Source organism: Vairimorpha ceranae (assembly GCF_000988165.1).
Source record: "Vairimorpha ceranae strain PA08 1199 chromosome Unknown NODE_28, whole genome shotgun sequence".
Classification (NCBI taxonomy): Eukaryota; Fungi; Microsporidia; family Nosematidae; genus Vairimorpha; species Vairimorpha ceranae.
Window position 1 is genome coordinate 536 of NW_020169323.1, and position 14,634 is coordinate 15,169.

The following is a 14,634-nucleotide window of genomic DNA, read 5'->3' on the forward strand; positions in this document are numbered from 1 at the left end:
AATCACATTTGGGGAATTTTAAAATAATTTTTGTAGTGTTAAGGCATGACAATGATCGTGATATATTTTAGTAACATCAGCTGTGTCTTTGTTTTTTTTAAATTGTAATTCTAAATGTTTTTTAAGTTAGCTATGTATATTATATTTATCTAAAAGTTTTTTCGCTACTCTTCAAATGACTACAACAATATTATTTTTATGTTAAACTAAGATAAGCAAAATGTTTAAATAAACTATCAGTCTTACAAAATAACATAAAAAATTTGTTTTTATACAAACAGTCAACTGATTGCATCTGTTATAGATGCTACTGAAAATGGGAAAATCTATTTTATAAGTTCTGATAAATGTTTTTAAAATTTATAAAAAAATTTTTTGGCATTCTTAATGCTACAATGATAAATTTTAAAATGCAATATTTTTTTTAAATACTAAAGTTTTATCATTTTCTTTGATTGTTTGAAAACTCTTCATATTTATTTTTCAAATAATTATTGTTTTATTTTTTTATAAAAGTTATTATTAAATTTATGTATTGTCTAACATTTACACATATTTTAGTTTAAAAGAGCAACAAAAAATAAAATTAACAGTTCTTTAAAATTTTCTTGGTTTCTATTAAATAAATGTAGAATTATTTAGAAATTTGCCGATAGGATATATTCTTTATAATTTTATTTATATTTTAAGCTTTATATTCGATAACATATTTGCCATAAAACTATTTACAAAGTGTTGTCAGTGAAAAATTATTTTTGTATTTCAACAAGTAAATTATATTATACTGTTTTTATCATTCAATTTTGTTTTAAAACATCCTATTTTAGTACAAGTGCTTAATAAGTATTATTTTTGTTGATATGAGCAAGTTTTAAGAAAATACACATCACATCCTTTTATTATTTAAAACTAATGTCTAAATTTACTTTTTATTGCATCTCGAAACATTAACTACAAGCAACAATTATTTTAATAAAGAGAATTTATGTATAATCGACATTTAGCAATAATTTTAATTTAAAATTTTTTACAAATGTTTGCAATTTATTTGAATATTTGTTATAATTAAGTCAAAATTTACCATAAACAATTACATCTTTAAATAAAAATACGTAATCATTGTCAGCCAAATTTTAAACATTTGGAAATTAGTCATTTTACAAACAAACTTTAAAAAACAATACAACTTTATGTTAGTAATGTAATCTTTTAAAATATAGAAAAAAAATTTATTGTAATTTATTTCAATAATTTTTTCTATGTAAAAATTTTTATGGCATGCATTCAAAAAGGACTAGAAACAAAAAAAATGAAAGTTTTTTTAAACGATCAAGAAGTTATCAACAAGATTTTTTATTCATTTTAATGGCAAATATATTATCGATTAAAAATTATTTTTACAAATCAAAGTTGTCTTCTGCAGAATCAGAGAGGTTCAATATATTAATGCAATGGTTTAGAAAAAGATTTAATACAAAATCGATAGAAGAACAGCTTGGTATATTTGAAATAATTAGGAAAGATGTTATAAACGGCGATATTAGTCTACTTATTGTTATCAATTTTGTAAATGATTATCTCTTGAACATAAAAGCATCTTTGTATAAAAACAAATTTTTACACTAAGCTTATTGTGATTTTCTATCTTATCTTTGTTAAAAATTTAATGTTTTGTAATAAATATATTATAGATGTTTGGTTTATTTTAGCATTTTTTTTGAAATTTAGTATTTAGAATAATTTGAATTGTAAATTTAGTATTTAGAATAATTTGGTTAAATTTAGTATTTTAAATAATTTGAATTGTAAATTTAGTATTTAGAATAATTTGGTTAAATTTAGTATTTTAAATAATTTGAATTGTAAATTTTGTTTACAAATTTTAATATATTTAGCATACAGTAAGATTAATTTTAGTATAGATAGTTTAGTTTTTGTATTTTTATAAAATGCTATGATTTTGCCATACAAATTAATTTAAAACAACATATTTTAGATAAAAAAGAAAAATTTTAATATTTTTAGATTTAAATTTTTTAATTTAAAATTTGAATTAAAGTTGTATTGGAATAAATTAATTGTAAAATTTAACAAAATAAGCAAAAATTCCATATCTTTTAAATTATAAAATAGAATTTTGTACTTTTTTTATTTTCTAATTTATAAAAATTTTTATTAATTTTCGGAAAAATTTCTTAAATTAGTATCAATCACATAATCCCTTCTCTTTTTTCTTTTTCTGTATTTATGTATATAATAACATAGAACTATAAACAGTAAAAAAATAATGATTAATAAGATTATACAAATATAAAACCCATTTGTATCATCTTCCACAAAATCAAAATCTTTATGATTATATTCTAATGACAAATAAGGAACTTTAAAGGTAGAATATGTACCATTCCAATAAGAATTCTTATCTAAAAAGCTCCAAATTTCTTGAAGGTTCGCATTTGAATATTTTTCAAGATACATAGCTACTGCGCCTGCTATGGTTGCAGCCGCATGACTTGTTCCTTTTGTGTTATTACTTTCGTATATTTCTTGTCCCAAGGAATATAGTCTTACACATGATCCATAATTTGAAAATTTAGAAATCTTAGTGTGACGATCAACAGATCCAACTGTTAAAATTTTTCTAGAAGAACTTGGTGAATAGTAACATGCATTATCATGTTGATTACCTGCAGGCGAAATAACAATTATTCCAGAACTAGCCAAATTCTCTACCACTCCATTTAATATTTCTGAATAAGGACCTGTAACTCCAAAAAGTAAAACTGTAGGATGTATATCTTTTTTAACATTTTCTAGTAGCTCAAGAATTTCTGATAAATGAATATTTCCTTCACAATCAACACCGTCAAGTACTATAATTTGTGCATCTCTTGCATATCCTCGCGTTCTACTTACTATTAAATCTACATTTATATCCCCATGTGAATTGCAAGATCTTTTAGTTCCAGTTATATTAGAAATATTTGGTGTTTTTATGTTCACAGATGTATCTAAAACATAAATTTTTGTATTACGTCCTGTATAATAATATTTATAGTAGCCCAAAAAACATTTAAAAAGTTTGTCAATCTGTAAAATACTAAAAATTAAATTGTTATAAAAATAGCTGTTAAAAATACGATTCGTATAATTTTTCATCAAAAATAAATGTTTAGATATAGGATATTGCGTAGATGCGATTTTAAACATTATATCTTCTTCAAGTTTATAAGTTTGTCTAAGTTTATCTACTAGTTCTTGGTTTTCTGTGCAAAATTTACCGCCTAAAAAATTTGAATTATACGCTTGTGATATATCGACACCAGCTTCACGAAGATCGTTTACAAAATTTTGTGAATTAATATCATCTTTAAAAATATAACATTGAGGCTTCTTTTGCACGTCTTTAAGTAAGTTAGTCATTACAGTACTGTTTAGATTACATTCAAAATCTGCTGTATCGCGGCTAGAAGTGTTTAACGGTATTTTGTTCTGTGGTTTAAAAGGAATCTCTTCTATTTTTGTTGTTATTACAGTAGTAGTTGTTGTAACTTCAAATATTAAATTATCATTAACTAAATTTGTATCTGCTAAAACATGTGGCAATTTCGAATTAAATTTTAGAAAAATATAAAAGTATACTAAATAGATCATAAACGATTTATTTTTGGTATATTAAAGTTATTCTAAAACATTGTTAGAAATATTTATATTTAATTTGTTTTTAATATCATTTGTTTTAAAAATAAATTGCTTTTAAATTTAAATAACAATACAAGTAGTGGTTTTTTTTGTTAGAACACCTGTTTCATGTATAAATTATTTCTAAATTTGTTAAAATGCTTATTATTTTTTTTAATATGTGATGATAATTTGTCAAGAAATAAAAAAAATAGTATTAATATACAAAATAAATTGTTAAGGTAATTTATAATTTAATTGAAGTTAACACTACATTTTGTCATAAACAAAATAGAACTTTAATATTTACATTATTATTTTACTATGATAAATAAAAAAATCGAAAATTTAAAGTCTTATTTTAATATATATCCATTTGATGTTATGTATGCTAATAACTAATTTTTATTTTACTGTAAAAAGATAAACTATGTTAGAAGTAAGTTTTTCTCTGAATGTATGTATATTTTCTAAGTATAAGTTTGTTAACATTCCTTTAAGCTACATTTTTTCACAAAAAAATTTACAAACATATCTAAATTTTTAAATTTTACCCCCCATGTATTTTCCTAAAGTCAATTTAGATATAGAGTTAAAAGCTTATATTGATGGATCAATTACAACTGTCAATTTAAAAGATTATCTCGGTAAGAATATTATACTTTTATTTTATCCAAATGATTTTACTTTTGTGTGTCCAACTGAATTAAACGTTGTCAGTGATAGGAAGGAAGAGTTTATTAAACGCAATGTTGTTGTGTTTACAATTTCTAAAGATTCCGCATACAATCATCAAGCATGGGCTAAACTCCCAAGACAGGACGGTGGCGTAGAAGGAATACAATGGCCAATGTTGGCAGATAAGAATGCTCGTTTAAGTCGACAGTTTGGTTTGTATGATGATGAGGAAGATATCACCAAAAGGGCTACTGTAATGATTGATGTTTCTGGAAATGTGTTTAATATTTCTATCTATCATGAAAAAATAGGAAGAAATGTTGATGAAATTTTGAGGTTATTGGACGCAATGGATCATGTGTCTAAACATGGCGATATATGTCCGATGGATTGGTCTAATAAAGAAAAAAAATAAACAATATTGTTATTTAATTAAGATTATTTTTTATGATTTATAGCATAATATTTGATATTTTACAATAATATTATTAAAAATTTCATATATAAATTAAACTTTCAAACATAGTTTTGTTGCAATCAACACATACTGAGCGTTATTTTTAAATATATTTAAGACTTTTTATTAAACTGCAATCAAACAAGAATAAATTGTCATTTTGTGTTATATAAATCATCATTTATGTCTAATATCTCAAAATTTAAAAAAAAATTGCTAGTTGCTTAAATTGCAAAGTATAAAATTTAAACAAAAATCTAAAAAATCTTAATATGGATACAGTATCATATGTTAAAATGAATATATGTGTTTTGAAAAGATGCTTTTTGCAATTTAATCGTGTGGTTTGCAAATGATTCTATTTTTTAAATACGTATGCAGTCTCTTTTAGTTTTAATAAATAAATTTAGTCCCTAGATGAAACTAATGCAAATCCTTTATGAAACTGTAAATATGACTATTACCGTAAAAACAAAAGATAATGTTACTTACAAAGGTACGGTTGTCGAAATTGATGATTATATGAATGTGGTACTGAAAAATGTAGACTTGTTTGATACAGAAATAACATTTAAAAAAGATGCTGCCATCCGAGGGTCAAATGTTAAATATTTTATATTACCACCTGTACTTAAATATCTCAGAGATTTATAAATCTTTTCTTTATTTTGAAAAAACGGATGTAGATTTGCTGATAAAACAAAGTTTAAACTTAGCATTTAGTTTAGTTAATTTTTGAAAAATAAATTAATCATTGTGGCTTATTAAATAAAAATTTATTTAGATTTAAATTTAATCTGATCATTGAATTTTCTGCTTGACTTCTTTTTTTCAATTAATAAAACAACACTACTGAACACAATAATACCTAGAAATAGAAGTATTAAAAAAGAATATAGCTTTTTCTTTTCAATTAAGTTTGTTTTTTTGACACTATTAAATTGAAAATTAACAGATAAAGCATCAAGTGCATCTTCTGAATAAAAAATTTTAGAACGTAAGCTATTACTTTCAAGAAAGTTCTTATGATTACCTACATATTCTGCTCGCAAAGGCTCATCAGAATCATACTTCAATCTAAAAAAATGGATTTCATCAATATTTTCTTGACTTATAGGATCTTTAAAATTTTTAATACGAATTTTTCTTCCTTCAGTTGAAATCACCATTTCAAAAAGATATTTGCAAAGTTGTCGAGCATCGTAACAATAAAATTCATTTTTGTCTGTTAAAGATGTTTGAACTCGTCCTATATAATAATCATTATTTCGTGAGTGAGAATCGTGTATTAGATCTGTAAAGTGTTTCTGTGTGAATTGTTCTTTTTTACTACCTTCTAAAGTACATCGTGGACTATTATCTCTTTCAAGTAAATATGCCATTTTTGTTATAGAAGTTTTTTCAATTTATAAAAATCAAAAAAACTGTTTCAAAATATGAAACGAGTTTTAGTTTTTGCCAACTATTAAATTAATTACTGACAATAAGATTTGAGACAGTTAAATAAAACTATAACTTTTGTGGTGTAAATAATTAGAAATTTTAATATATAAGTTTTTATTTTTTAAAATAGTTATTAAAGCTAGAGGTTGTTTTGATTTTAATAATTGCAATTATATGCTTTATTTTTAAAGAATATTACATAAAAGATTACAATTTAAAATTAAAATATAAGTAAATAAACATTACATTGTACATATTTCTTAGTTCTGCCAAAAACTTTTTTTGCATTGAATACATTTAATCTATTTTTTTATTAATTACAACCATTTAGCTGTTCTGCAAGCTTTTAAATGCTTTGTAAAATAATTAAACGTCTATAAGATTTATGATTTATAAGCAAAGTTTTCTGTTATAATCAAATGTTTTTAAGCAATTTAAATCAAATGGTCTTTAACATCATTCTGTAAAAAATATATATGAAACGTACGAAAATGTTCATTAATGTAGTTAATGTTATAATTTAACAAAAGTTTTTTTATGCCGTACAGCAAGAATTAGTGGGTACTTTTTGTTAACGTATGCATTTTATTCTGTAACGTTAGAAAACATAGAGAAACATTGCATTTATTTTATGTATCTATTAAGAGATAAAACTAAAATAGTTTTTTTCCTTTTAATTTTGCTGAAACTTAAGCAAATAAATTCTATAAAGTATAGACAATAGTTTGATTAACGCCTTGCTATATAAAAATATTGCAAGAAATCTTGTCTGCAACAAGAAGTGCGTTTATCTTTGTCATTAGTGACAATTAAAAACCCAATAATTGGACTCAAATTGTGAACAATAATATGAAACAGAACTCTGAAATATTACTTGTTTCAGAGTGAAAATAAAAGTATATGAGAAATGTTCAATAAATAAATACGTTAAATAAGAAATCTAAGTCTTCTGTAACCAAACCATTTCCTTTAGGAGATAAAGGTAGTGACAACCTTAAAGATTAAAATATTCAAATTATTTTTTTTGATAAATACTTTAATTAATATTTTCATATGGCTCATAGAAATACGTTTTGACAAATTTTATTACCTTTTCTGATTAAAAACATAAATACATTAATCATTAATTTTAAGCATAATCTTAAATAAAAAACTAACCTAGTAAGAACAAGAAATAATTCATTACAAATGAGTAATAAACTTTTAATTTTCCTGTCAAAAATTATTTTATTTTCAACTTTATCTAATTAATGTGTAGCTCTGCTACTAGCTTTTTTTATTCTATACAGATTTGGAGCCAATAAAATTTAAAAAACTGCGACATTGTTTCTCGAGTTTTAAAATATGATAAAAATTGTTTATTGAAGATATAAGTATTTTTTATTTTTATATTTATGAGACTTAAAAACACAGACAGAAAATTTTACGATTTTGTTCAAAAAAAATGCTTATATTTTTCTAAACTAATGTTTTTTTAATTACACTTTTTATTAATTAATCCTGATTTTAGATATAATTATTGATTGTTATAGCAATGCCTACATCATACAGTATCTGCAAGAATTAGTTAATAAAAATTTCTTTGATTTACAAAATCTTAATAAAGTAAAGTATTACCAGCTATTTAATTATTGATAAATTAATTTTTAATCTACTATTTTCTAAAATTCTCTTTGAAGTGTCAAATCTGTTTTTTATTAATTATGAATTAATCAGTAATTAATTATTTATAGAAAATAATGACTTGATTTAATGCTTGGCTTAAGCTAGAATAAAAGTTGGCGCGCATCTATTATATTCTGTGGATTTCTTCAGATCAAATGTTAACTGAAAGTTTTTACTAGTTTGACATACAAAAAGATTAATTTAGATATTTTTCAAATGCCAATTATTAGTCTATTTTGCTTATTAATTTCGATTTGTATATTAAAGTTTAATGAGATATTACGTTCGTCACTACAAATTAATTAATTGTCAAATACACCAAGTAATTCAAATTTGTGAAAATACGCAGAAAACAAATTGTCGTATTTTTAATAAATTTGATACAATCATTTTACCGATGTATTTTTCGTTAACGAAGCATCAATATAATTTAATTTACTTATTAAAGCATTATAAAGCAAACACTTTTTAATTAAAACTTTTTTGAACTATTTTTTTAATTAAAAAATAATTATATAATTAATTTAGGGACTTGAGGGGTATGGAACCCTTCAAAGGAAATTATTTTAGCAACTATTCACCGGTATCAGAGAATGGAGGAGACAATCAATATTACGATCCATTTTATGTAAAACATCGTAAAAGGACTACCAAAGCACAATTAAAAGTATTAGAAAAAACATTTGAAAATTGCCCTAGACCTGATTCAACTATGCGCAAAAAATTGGCCGATCAGCTTTCGATGACACCTAGAAGTGTGCAGGTATGGTTTCAAAATAGAAGAGCTAAAGTAAAGAAGCAGCAACAATCTGTTTGCCATTTTCAAGAAACACCTCCTTTTCAATATATTGAAAGGTCTCAATACATGAAGACAATGGAACACTTTGAATTGTATCCTAGCAACAATAGTATATTGAATAGAATACCAGATCCGTATAAATATGAAACCAATAAAATACAACCACTAAATTTTGTGAATTATAATGAAGATAATCACTATTCAGTGTATGACCAGCCAAGATTTGATAAAAAAATGCATCCTTACAACTAATTTGTAAATAAATTTATTTATTGATATTAATTAAAAGTTTTATTAAAAAATGATTTTAATTAAAAACAATTTGGTTCGAAAATGCATTTTTAACTGAAAAATAAATTTGTTGCACAAAGATTATAACAGCATAATGAATGCTTATTTATTACTTATATATTAGATTTTTTTCTTCGACTAGCAAAACAATATTATTACAATTTTGTTAGTTTTCTAATATTCGTGAAATGCCTTTTTGAACAAAAAATTAGCCCAAAATAAGAGCTATACAAATAATTTATTTGAAATAACTATAAACTAATAATAATAAGAGTATATAAGCGCTTATTTAGATAATAATTCTAACATTTTAGATTTGAAAAAGATGCTTTCTTTTTTGCTGTTTCCAAGCTAGAATTTTTTAATTTATATTTTAAATTTTTGAAATAATAATCTTTGCTTGTTAAGCAGATTTAATTTCGCATGTAAACATATGTACAATAGAAATAGTAAATAGATGCAATATAGAAACTACTGGTAAAACATAAATATCTTTACAATTTAGAAAGTTAATAGTAAATTTTTAATTTATTGCAAGAGGCTTTATCTGTATTTACTTTTATTTCAGCCTTCTTTTGTTTAACAAAATACAGTATAAAAGGTGGTATGTGATCATAATATGGTAAAAGTAGAACTATACCTTTTTTACAATAACGTTTTATTTTTATTAAATTTTACTTTTTAGACTTAATCTTTTTGATTAAGCTTTTATTTTTAAAAAGCAAAAGGAATAAATATACTATAAAATTTATATTTAAATAAAGATAGTGTTTCCTTTTAAACTAAACACTGCATATAATTATAAGTTATTTTGTATATTTATAATTTAAAATAATATTAAAATGTTTTTATACCCTTTATGTTTGTTAACACATTATCTAATTCAGAGAATAAAAACGTTTCTGTAATCGGAACAATAGAAAAAATTGATAATGACATTGTATTTCTACAATGTGGAAAAAATGAAATAATGATTAGACACAATGGACTTGACAGTTATAAAACAAAAAATGTCAGAGTAAGAGGTATCGTAGAAAATGGAATTTTAGTTGAACATGTTGTGTGTAAGATTCCTGATGACTTTGATATAAACTTGTATGAAAGGTTTGTAGAAATTAATACTAAATTTCAATCTATTTTTTAATAAAATTATTTATTCTATCAAATTTTCGAAAATAAAAGTATTTTCTAATGTAGTTTTATAAGCCTCTTCGCCCAAGTTTTTGCATACTTTTTGTTCGAAATTTCCTTTTCCGTGGTAATATATTAAATTTCGCATCCAGATATAACTCCTTATAAGATTAAAATTGTCATTTATTTGGTAGATCAAGAAAATTCTGAAATCCTCAATCATATTAGATGGTAAAAATTTTACAACAAATTCAATTTCGTTTTCCGGTACAGTAATGAGAATTTGCTTTACGTATTGTGTTTCTTTAAGTTTCAAGGCTACTATCAGTGCATTTAAAAACTTATTATTTTCTAAATATTTTGTAATAGCCTCTACAGTAGTTTCTAAATCCAGACATAATGGTAAATATTTGCTCGTTGATTTTTCATAAGTAAAAATACCTTCTCTGCTTAGATAAGTAAACTTATATTGATTTTTACTGTGAATTAATTTTAGTACTTCAATTTTTTCAGATTTGTCACACGATTCTTTCTGATTCTTAAATAAAATTTCTCTATAATTCTTCCACCTTGTATTCCTGGATACTTTGACGGTTTGTTCTATTGAATTATTACTAATATCAAATATTTGTAACTTGTTCGATTCACCAGCTAAAAATAAGTATTTTAGATCAAAACTGACATCTATATTTTCTAAAGCTTTTATAGATTTATAAAGTATAGAATCGCAAAACTCGAGATCAAAATTATAAATTATAATTTCATTTATAAGTACAATATAAATTTTTTGATTTTTAACAATAAAATTTATCGCTGTTTTTTCAAGCTTAGTAGAAATACATTCAGTTTTGTAAACATCCCATTTATTCAATTCATTATCGGTAGATAAAGAAAATAAATAATTATCAGCATAATACAAATTTTTGACTGGCGCTTCATGTCCTTCAAGATTGTCAATTTCCCTTGATCTTTGCAAATCTATAACCCGTATCTTGTAAGAATCATAATCAGCTAAAAATAAAAGCATTCCGTCATCACAAATAGCGGACGCACTTATTTTTACAGGTATATTAAAAGATCTGTAACAAGTGCTATTTTTTATATCAAAAAGACTTATATATCCATTTACTGCTAAAGATAACACCGAACCACTTAAAAAATATACATCAAGTAACGGATGCGTATTTTTCTCATCATATAATGTCCTAATGCATTTCTTATCATCGTAAAGTCGTATTTTTTTATCAGTACACCCCACACAATATAACTCATTATAGATATCAAAGCAAGATATTTGCGGTAAATCTAATGAATAAATATAAGTATCTATCTCAAAATTTAATATTCCTACAAAATTCGGTCCTTTAATTGCCACCTTATTTCTACATAAGCCAATTTCTGTTATAATGTTAACAGTATCAAAACTATAAATTGTTGTTTGTTCCGAAATGATTTCAATCGTCGATTTCGCATTTTCGAAAACACAAATGCAAATTAGATTCTCAAACTGATCCGCACAACTAATTGTCGCATTTTTAAAAATTTTATGATCGATTTTTTTGGTCAAAATGTTTACATAGTATATTTGCCCTTCTTCACAAATAACAACTATGTAATCTTTTATTAGACAAATTTTAACAGGAATAGATTTTGTACTTATAAGTCTATCAACATCTTTAGTCTGTAAATTGTATGTTTTAATACTACAATCTCTGCTACCAGTAATAACAATTTTATCAGTAAGAAATAATAAACAAGAAATTATGTCATTGTGAGCCTTAACTTTCGAATGTAAATCAAACATTCCAAATTTATATTCTTTTGGTGTGTACCAAACTTCTAAAAAACATTCAGTACCCAGAACAATAAATTTTTCAGAAACGAGTAAACTGTAAGGAACACATTTTAGGGAAGCAATATTTTTACAATCGTAAATTAAAACTAGGCTGTCTTCAGTAATTACATAAAGTATACTTTGTTTACATATAAATTGTCTAACATATCCTTCTAAGATACCACATATTTTGTATTCACCCTCTTTAACTCTAAAAATAAATGTATTTGTTGCAAAAAATAATTCATTTTCTAACTGAAAAATTCCTTTGGAAAGAGATGTTGTAGGAACTAAAGACTTTAACGAATAATGAAGCATTGAAGGGTAAAATATTTTAACATTTATTTATTAAAAAAATCTTTTGTGTATAGTGTGGGTTTTACAATTCCAGTAGAATAAGATTCAGAATCTTCTAAATTGAGTTGTTTGATAATATGCTCTTTTATTCGTTTAACTTTCTCAGCACTTAAATGCTTAACAACATTTCGTTCAATACAATTAAGCCTGGTTCTTATTTTCGCTTTAATTGCTATTTTAGACATTGCAACCATTTTTAAGGGTTTAAACGAAAGAAACTGATTTTTTAAAAATACACGACTAAAAGAAGAAAATAAATAGACAAAGTATAAGAATGTTATATTAACTAAATTATATTTACTTTAAAAGTTATTTGTCAAATGTATATTAGTTTTGTAAATTAAAAACTTCTAACATAAGCAACATTTAAACACTCTACCCCCGCAATCAGTAACACCTCTTTACATTAATTATTTAGCAAAAATTTTTGTCATAGCCAGGCTTTTAAAGGCATAAACTATCAATTAACAATATGCCACCTCTCGTTTAAGTTATATTAAATTTAATAAATAAAATTAAAAAAATGATATGGATAGAAAATGGCGTGTGTACTAAAAAAATACTTTACATAAAAATTTTAAATAAACAATCATGCCATCCTGAATAAAAAAATGTATCTCTTTTGCTTTAATAGCAAATTTAATCTTACAATAAATTATTTTAAAAATGCGATTTTAAATTGCATAAAATAGCTTTTCAAAAAATTTCATTGTATAATCTTATGATTTACAAAAATATTACATATATAAAATCATTCAAAAAAAACACAAAGAAGAAGATAGCGGCATTGTGCTTATAGAAAGAAAGTCAACAAAAGAACCGAGAGATTTGAATACCTTGGCGTAAAATAGAAGAACAGTAAAAAAGAAAAAGCTTTGTTTAATACATTTTCTTCTTTATAAATAAACCATAAAGGTAAAAATATAAATTTTAAACAGACAAATTAGTACGAAAATTGACAATAATAAAAAGATTAGCACAGAAATTTTAGAAATTAATTATTCTTCATTGTTAACAAAATTATAAAAAAAACAATACAGTGATTTACAAGCATAAGAGAACAATAAACATCAAAGAGAAGAAAAATTAAAATAATTTAATCTGTCGATTCGACAACCTCTGATTTCCTAATACCATAGAAGGCTCTCTTCTCTTCTGAAGTCTGGAATCTTCCACTTCCGATCTTAGATGACGTATCAACAAATTTGATAACTAAATCTTCCGATTTCCTATGATTTTTAAGTAAAGACTTTCTTAAAGTAACGACTCTTTTTGAAGGCCCGATAATAGCACCCTTTAACATAATAAAATCATTTTTAATTGAACCATAATGAGGAAATCCACCCATTGGTGTAATTAACTTTTCAGTCAAATCAAATTCAGTCTTAATTTTCTCTTTTCCGTGTCCAATCATATAAACCTTCTTGTTAATTTCTGTCCTTCTATGGAATCCTTTTCCTCCTGCCCTTGCTACAGTTGTCATTACTCTTGAAGGATGCCAAGCACCAATACAAGCAACCTTTCTAATACCTTTACGTGATTTTCTTGGTTGTTTAGTAACACCAAATCTTTTCACTACACCAGTAAAACCTTTACCCTTCGTGACACCAATAACATCTAAATTTTCATTAATATCAAAAATGTCTCTAATATTAATTTCCTTTTCAAAATTCTCTAATGCCCAATCAACTTTCTGTTCTACATTTCCTCCATTAACTTGTATTTCAGCCGTATGTGACTTTTTAAGATTTAAAACTGGAATCTTAGTAGGCTGAGAATGTACTAACACTCTAATAATGCATGCACGCTTTTTAAGCTCTGCAATTTTTTGTTCTTTATCTTCAATTGAACAATCACTCAACTTAGCAGAAATTTCTTCCCATTTCAATCCGTATCTACGCCTCAATACGCCTTGATCGATGTGAGAAGAGAAAACAGTAGCAATTCTTTTAAGACCTTTACCAGTCTGTTCATATCCAGTAACACCATAAATAACATTAGCAGGTGTTTCTATTATTGTAACAGCATCTAAAATTTCTTTAACAGACTGTTTATTTTTAGTCTGTACAGTCCTTGTTCTTATTACGTGAGTCATACCAGCCTTGTATCCTATAAATCCAGTAAGATGTATTGGTGCGTTACAATCATCTTTAGGAAATGCCCTTATTGGTGGCCTGATTGTCTTAGATCTTTTTCTAGGACAGAAAGCTAAAGAACCATGTCTTGGTGCATTAAATTTTCTACAACTCATTTTTAGGGGGTAAAATTTTTAAAAATTAAGAAAAAAATCAAAAATTT

General features: G+C 24.4%; 10 protein-coding genes across 10 annotated transcripts; 5 read left to right on the plus strand and 5 right to left on the minus strand.

Annotated features, from left to right (window-relative positions):
* Nucleotides 1-1,278: 1,278 nt before the first annotated feature.
* AAJ76_280001814 (hypothetical protein) lies at nucleotides 1,279-1,626 on the plus strand (the record flags this gene model as incomplete). Its single annotated transcript, XM_024474924.1, has 1 exon — nucleotides 1,279-1,626. One exon carries the CDS (start codon nucleotides 1,279-1,281, stop codon nucleotides 1,624-1,626), a length of 348 nt encoding a protein of 115 aa, XP_024330934.1.
* Nucleotides 1,627-2,175: 549 nt separating this feature from the next.
* Nucleotides 2,176-3,654, minus strand: AAJ76_280004189 (subtilisin-like endopeptidase; the record flags this gene model as incomplete). Its single annotated transcript, XM_024474936.1, has 1 exon — nucleotides 2,176-3,654. The coding sequence occupies one exon, from the start codon at nucleotides 3,652-3,654 to the stop codon at nucleotides 2,176-2,178; it is 1,479 nt and encodes a 492-aa protein (XP_024330935.1).
* Nucleotides 3,655-4,240: 586 nt separating this feature from the next.
* On the plus strand, nucleotides 4,241-4,774 carry AAJ76_280004776 (thioredoxin peroxidase; the record flags this gene model as incomplete). Its single annotated transcript, XM_024474941.1, has 1 exon — nucleotides 4,241-4,774. One exon carries the CDS (start codon nucleotides 4,241-4,243, stop codon nucleotides 4,772-4,774), a length of 534 nt encoding a protein of 177 aa, XP_024330936.1.
* Nucleotides 4,775-5,233: 459 nt separating this feature from the next.
* Nucleotides 5,234-5,470, plus strand: AAJ76_280005769 (small nuclear ribonucleoprotein; the record flags this gene model as incomplete). The annotated part of the gene is made up of 1 exon (XM_024474944.1): nucleotides 5,234-5,470. One exon carries the CDS (start codon nucleotides 5,234-5,236, stop codon nucleotides 5,468-5,470), a length of 237 nt encoding a protein of 78 aa, XP_024330937.1.
* A 122-nt stretch (nucleotides 5,471-5,592) lies between these two features.
* Nucleotides 5,593-6,198, minus strand: AAJ76_280006733 (hypothetical protein; the record flags this gene model as incomplete). The annotated part of the gene is made up of 1 exon (XM_024474945.1): nucleotides 5,593-6,198. The coding sequence occupies one exon, from the start codon at nucleotides 6,196-6,198 to the stop codon at nucleotides 5,593-5,595; it is 606 nt and encodes a 201-aa protein (XP_024330938.1).
* Nucleotides 6,199-8,465: 2,267 nt separating this feature from the next.
* AAJ76_280009001 (homeobox protein hd-10) lies at nucleotides 8,466-8,975 on the plus strand (the record flags this gene model as incomplete). Its single annotated transcript, XM_024474946.1, has 1 exon — nucleotides 8,466-8,975. The coding sequence occupies one exon, from the start codon at nucleotides 8,466-8,468 to the stop codon at nucleotides 8,973-8,975; it is 510 nt and encodes a 169-aa protein (XP_024330939.1).
* An 898-nt stretch (nucleotides 8,976-9,873) lies between these two features.
* AAJ76_2800010409 (replication factor a protein 3) lies at nucleotides 9,874-10,158 on the plus strand (the record flags this gene model as incomplete). The annotated part of the gene is made up of 1 exon (XM_024474917.1): nucleotides 9,874-10,158. The coding sequence occupies one exon, from the start codon at nucleotides 9,874-9,876 to the stop codon at nucleotides 10,156-10,158; it is 285 nt and encodes a 94-aa protein (XP_024330940.1).
* A 9-nt stretch (nucleotides 10,159-10,167) lies between these two features.
* Nucleotides 10,168-12,297, minus strand: AAJ76_2800012832 (wd40 domain-containing periodic tryptophan protein 2-like protein; the record flags this gene model as incomplete). The annotated part of the gene is made up of 1 exon (XM_024474918.1): nucleotides 10,168-12,297. The coding sequence occupies one exon, from the start codon at nucleotides 12,295-12,297 to the stop codon at nucleotides 10,168-10,170; it is 2,130 nt and encodes a 709-aa protein (XP_024330941.1).
* Nucleotides 12,298-12,320: 23 nt separating this feature from the next.
* AAJ76_2800013065 (hypothetical protein) lies at nucleotides 12,321-12,530 on the minus strand (the record flags this gene model as incomplete). Its single annotated transcript, XM_024474919.1, has 1 exon — nucleotides 12,321-12,530. One exon carries the CDS (start codon nucleotides 12,528-12,530, stop codon nucleotides 12,321-12,323), a length of 210 nt encoding a protein of 69 aa, XP_024330942.1.
* Nucleotides 12,531-13,432: 902 nt separating this feature from the next.
* Nucleotides 13,433-14,587, minus strand: AAJ76_2800015122 (60s ribosomal protein l3; the record flags this gene model as incomplete). The annotated part of the gene is made up of 1 exon (XM_024474920.1): nucleotides 13,433-14,587. The coding sequence occupies one exon, from the start codon at nucleotides 14,585-14,587 to the stop codon at nucleotides 13,433-13,435; it is 1,155 nt and encodes a 384-aa protein (XP_024330943.1).
* Nucleotides 14,588-14,634: the final 47 nt, after the last annotated feature.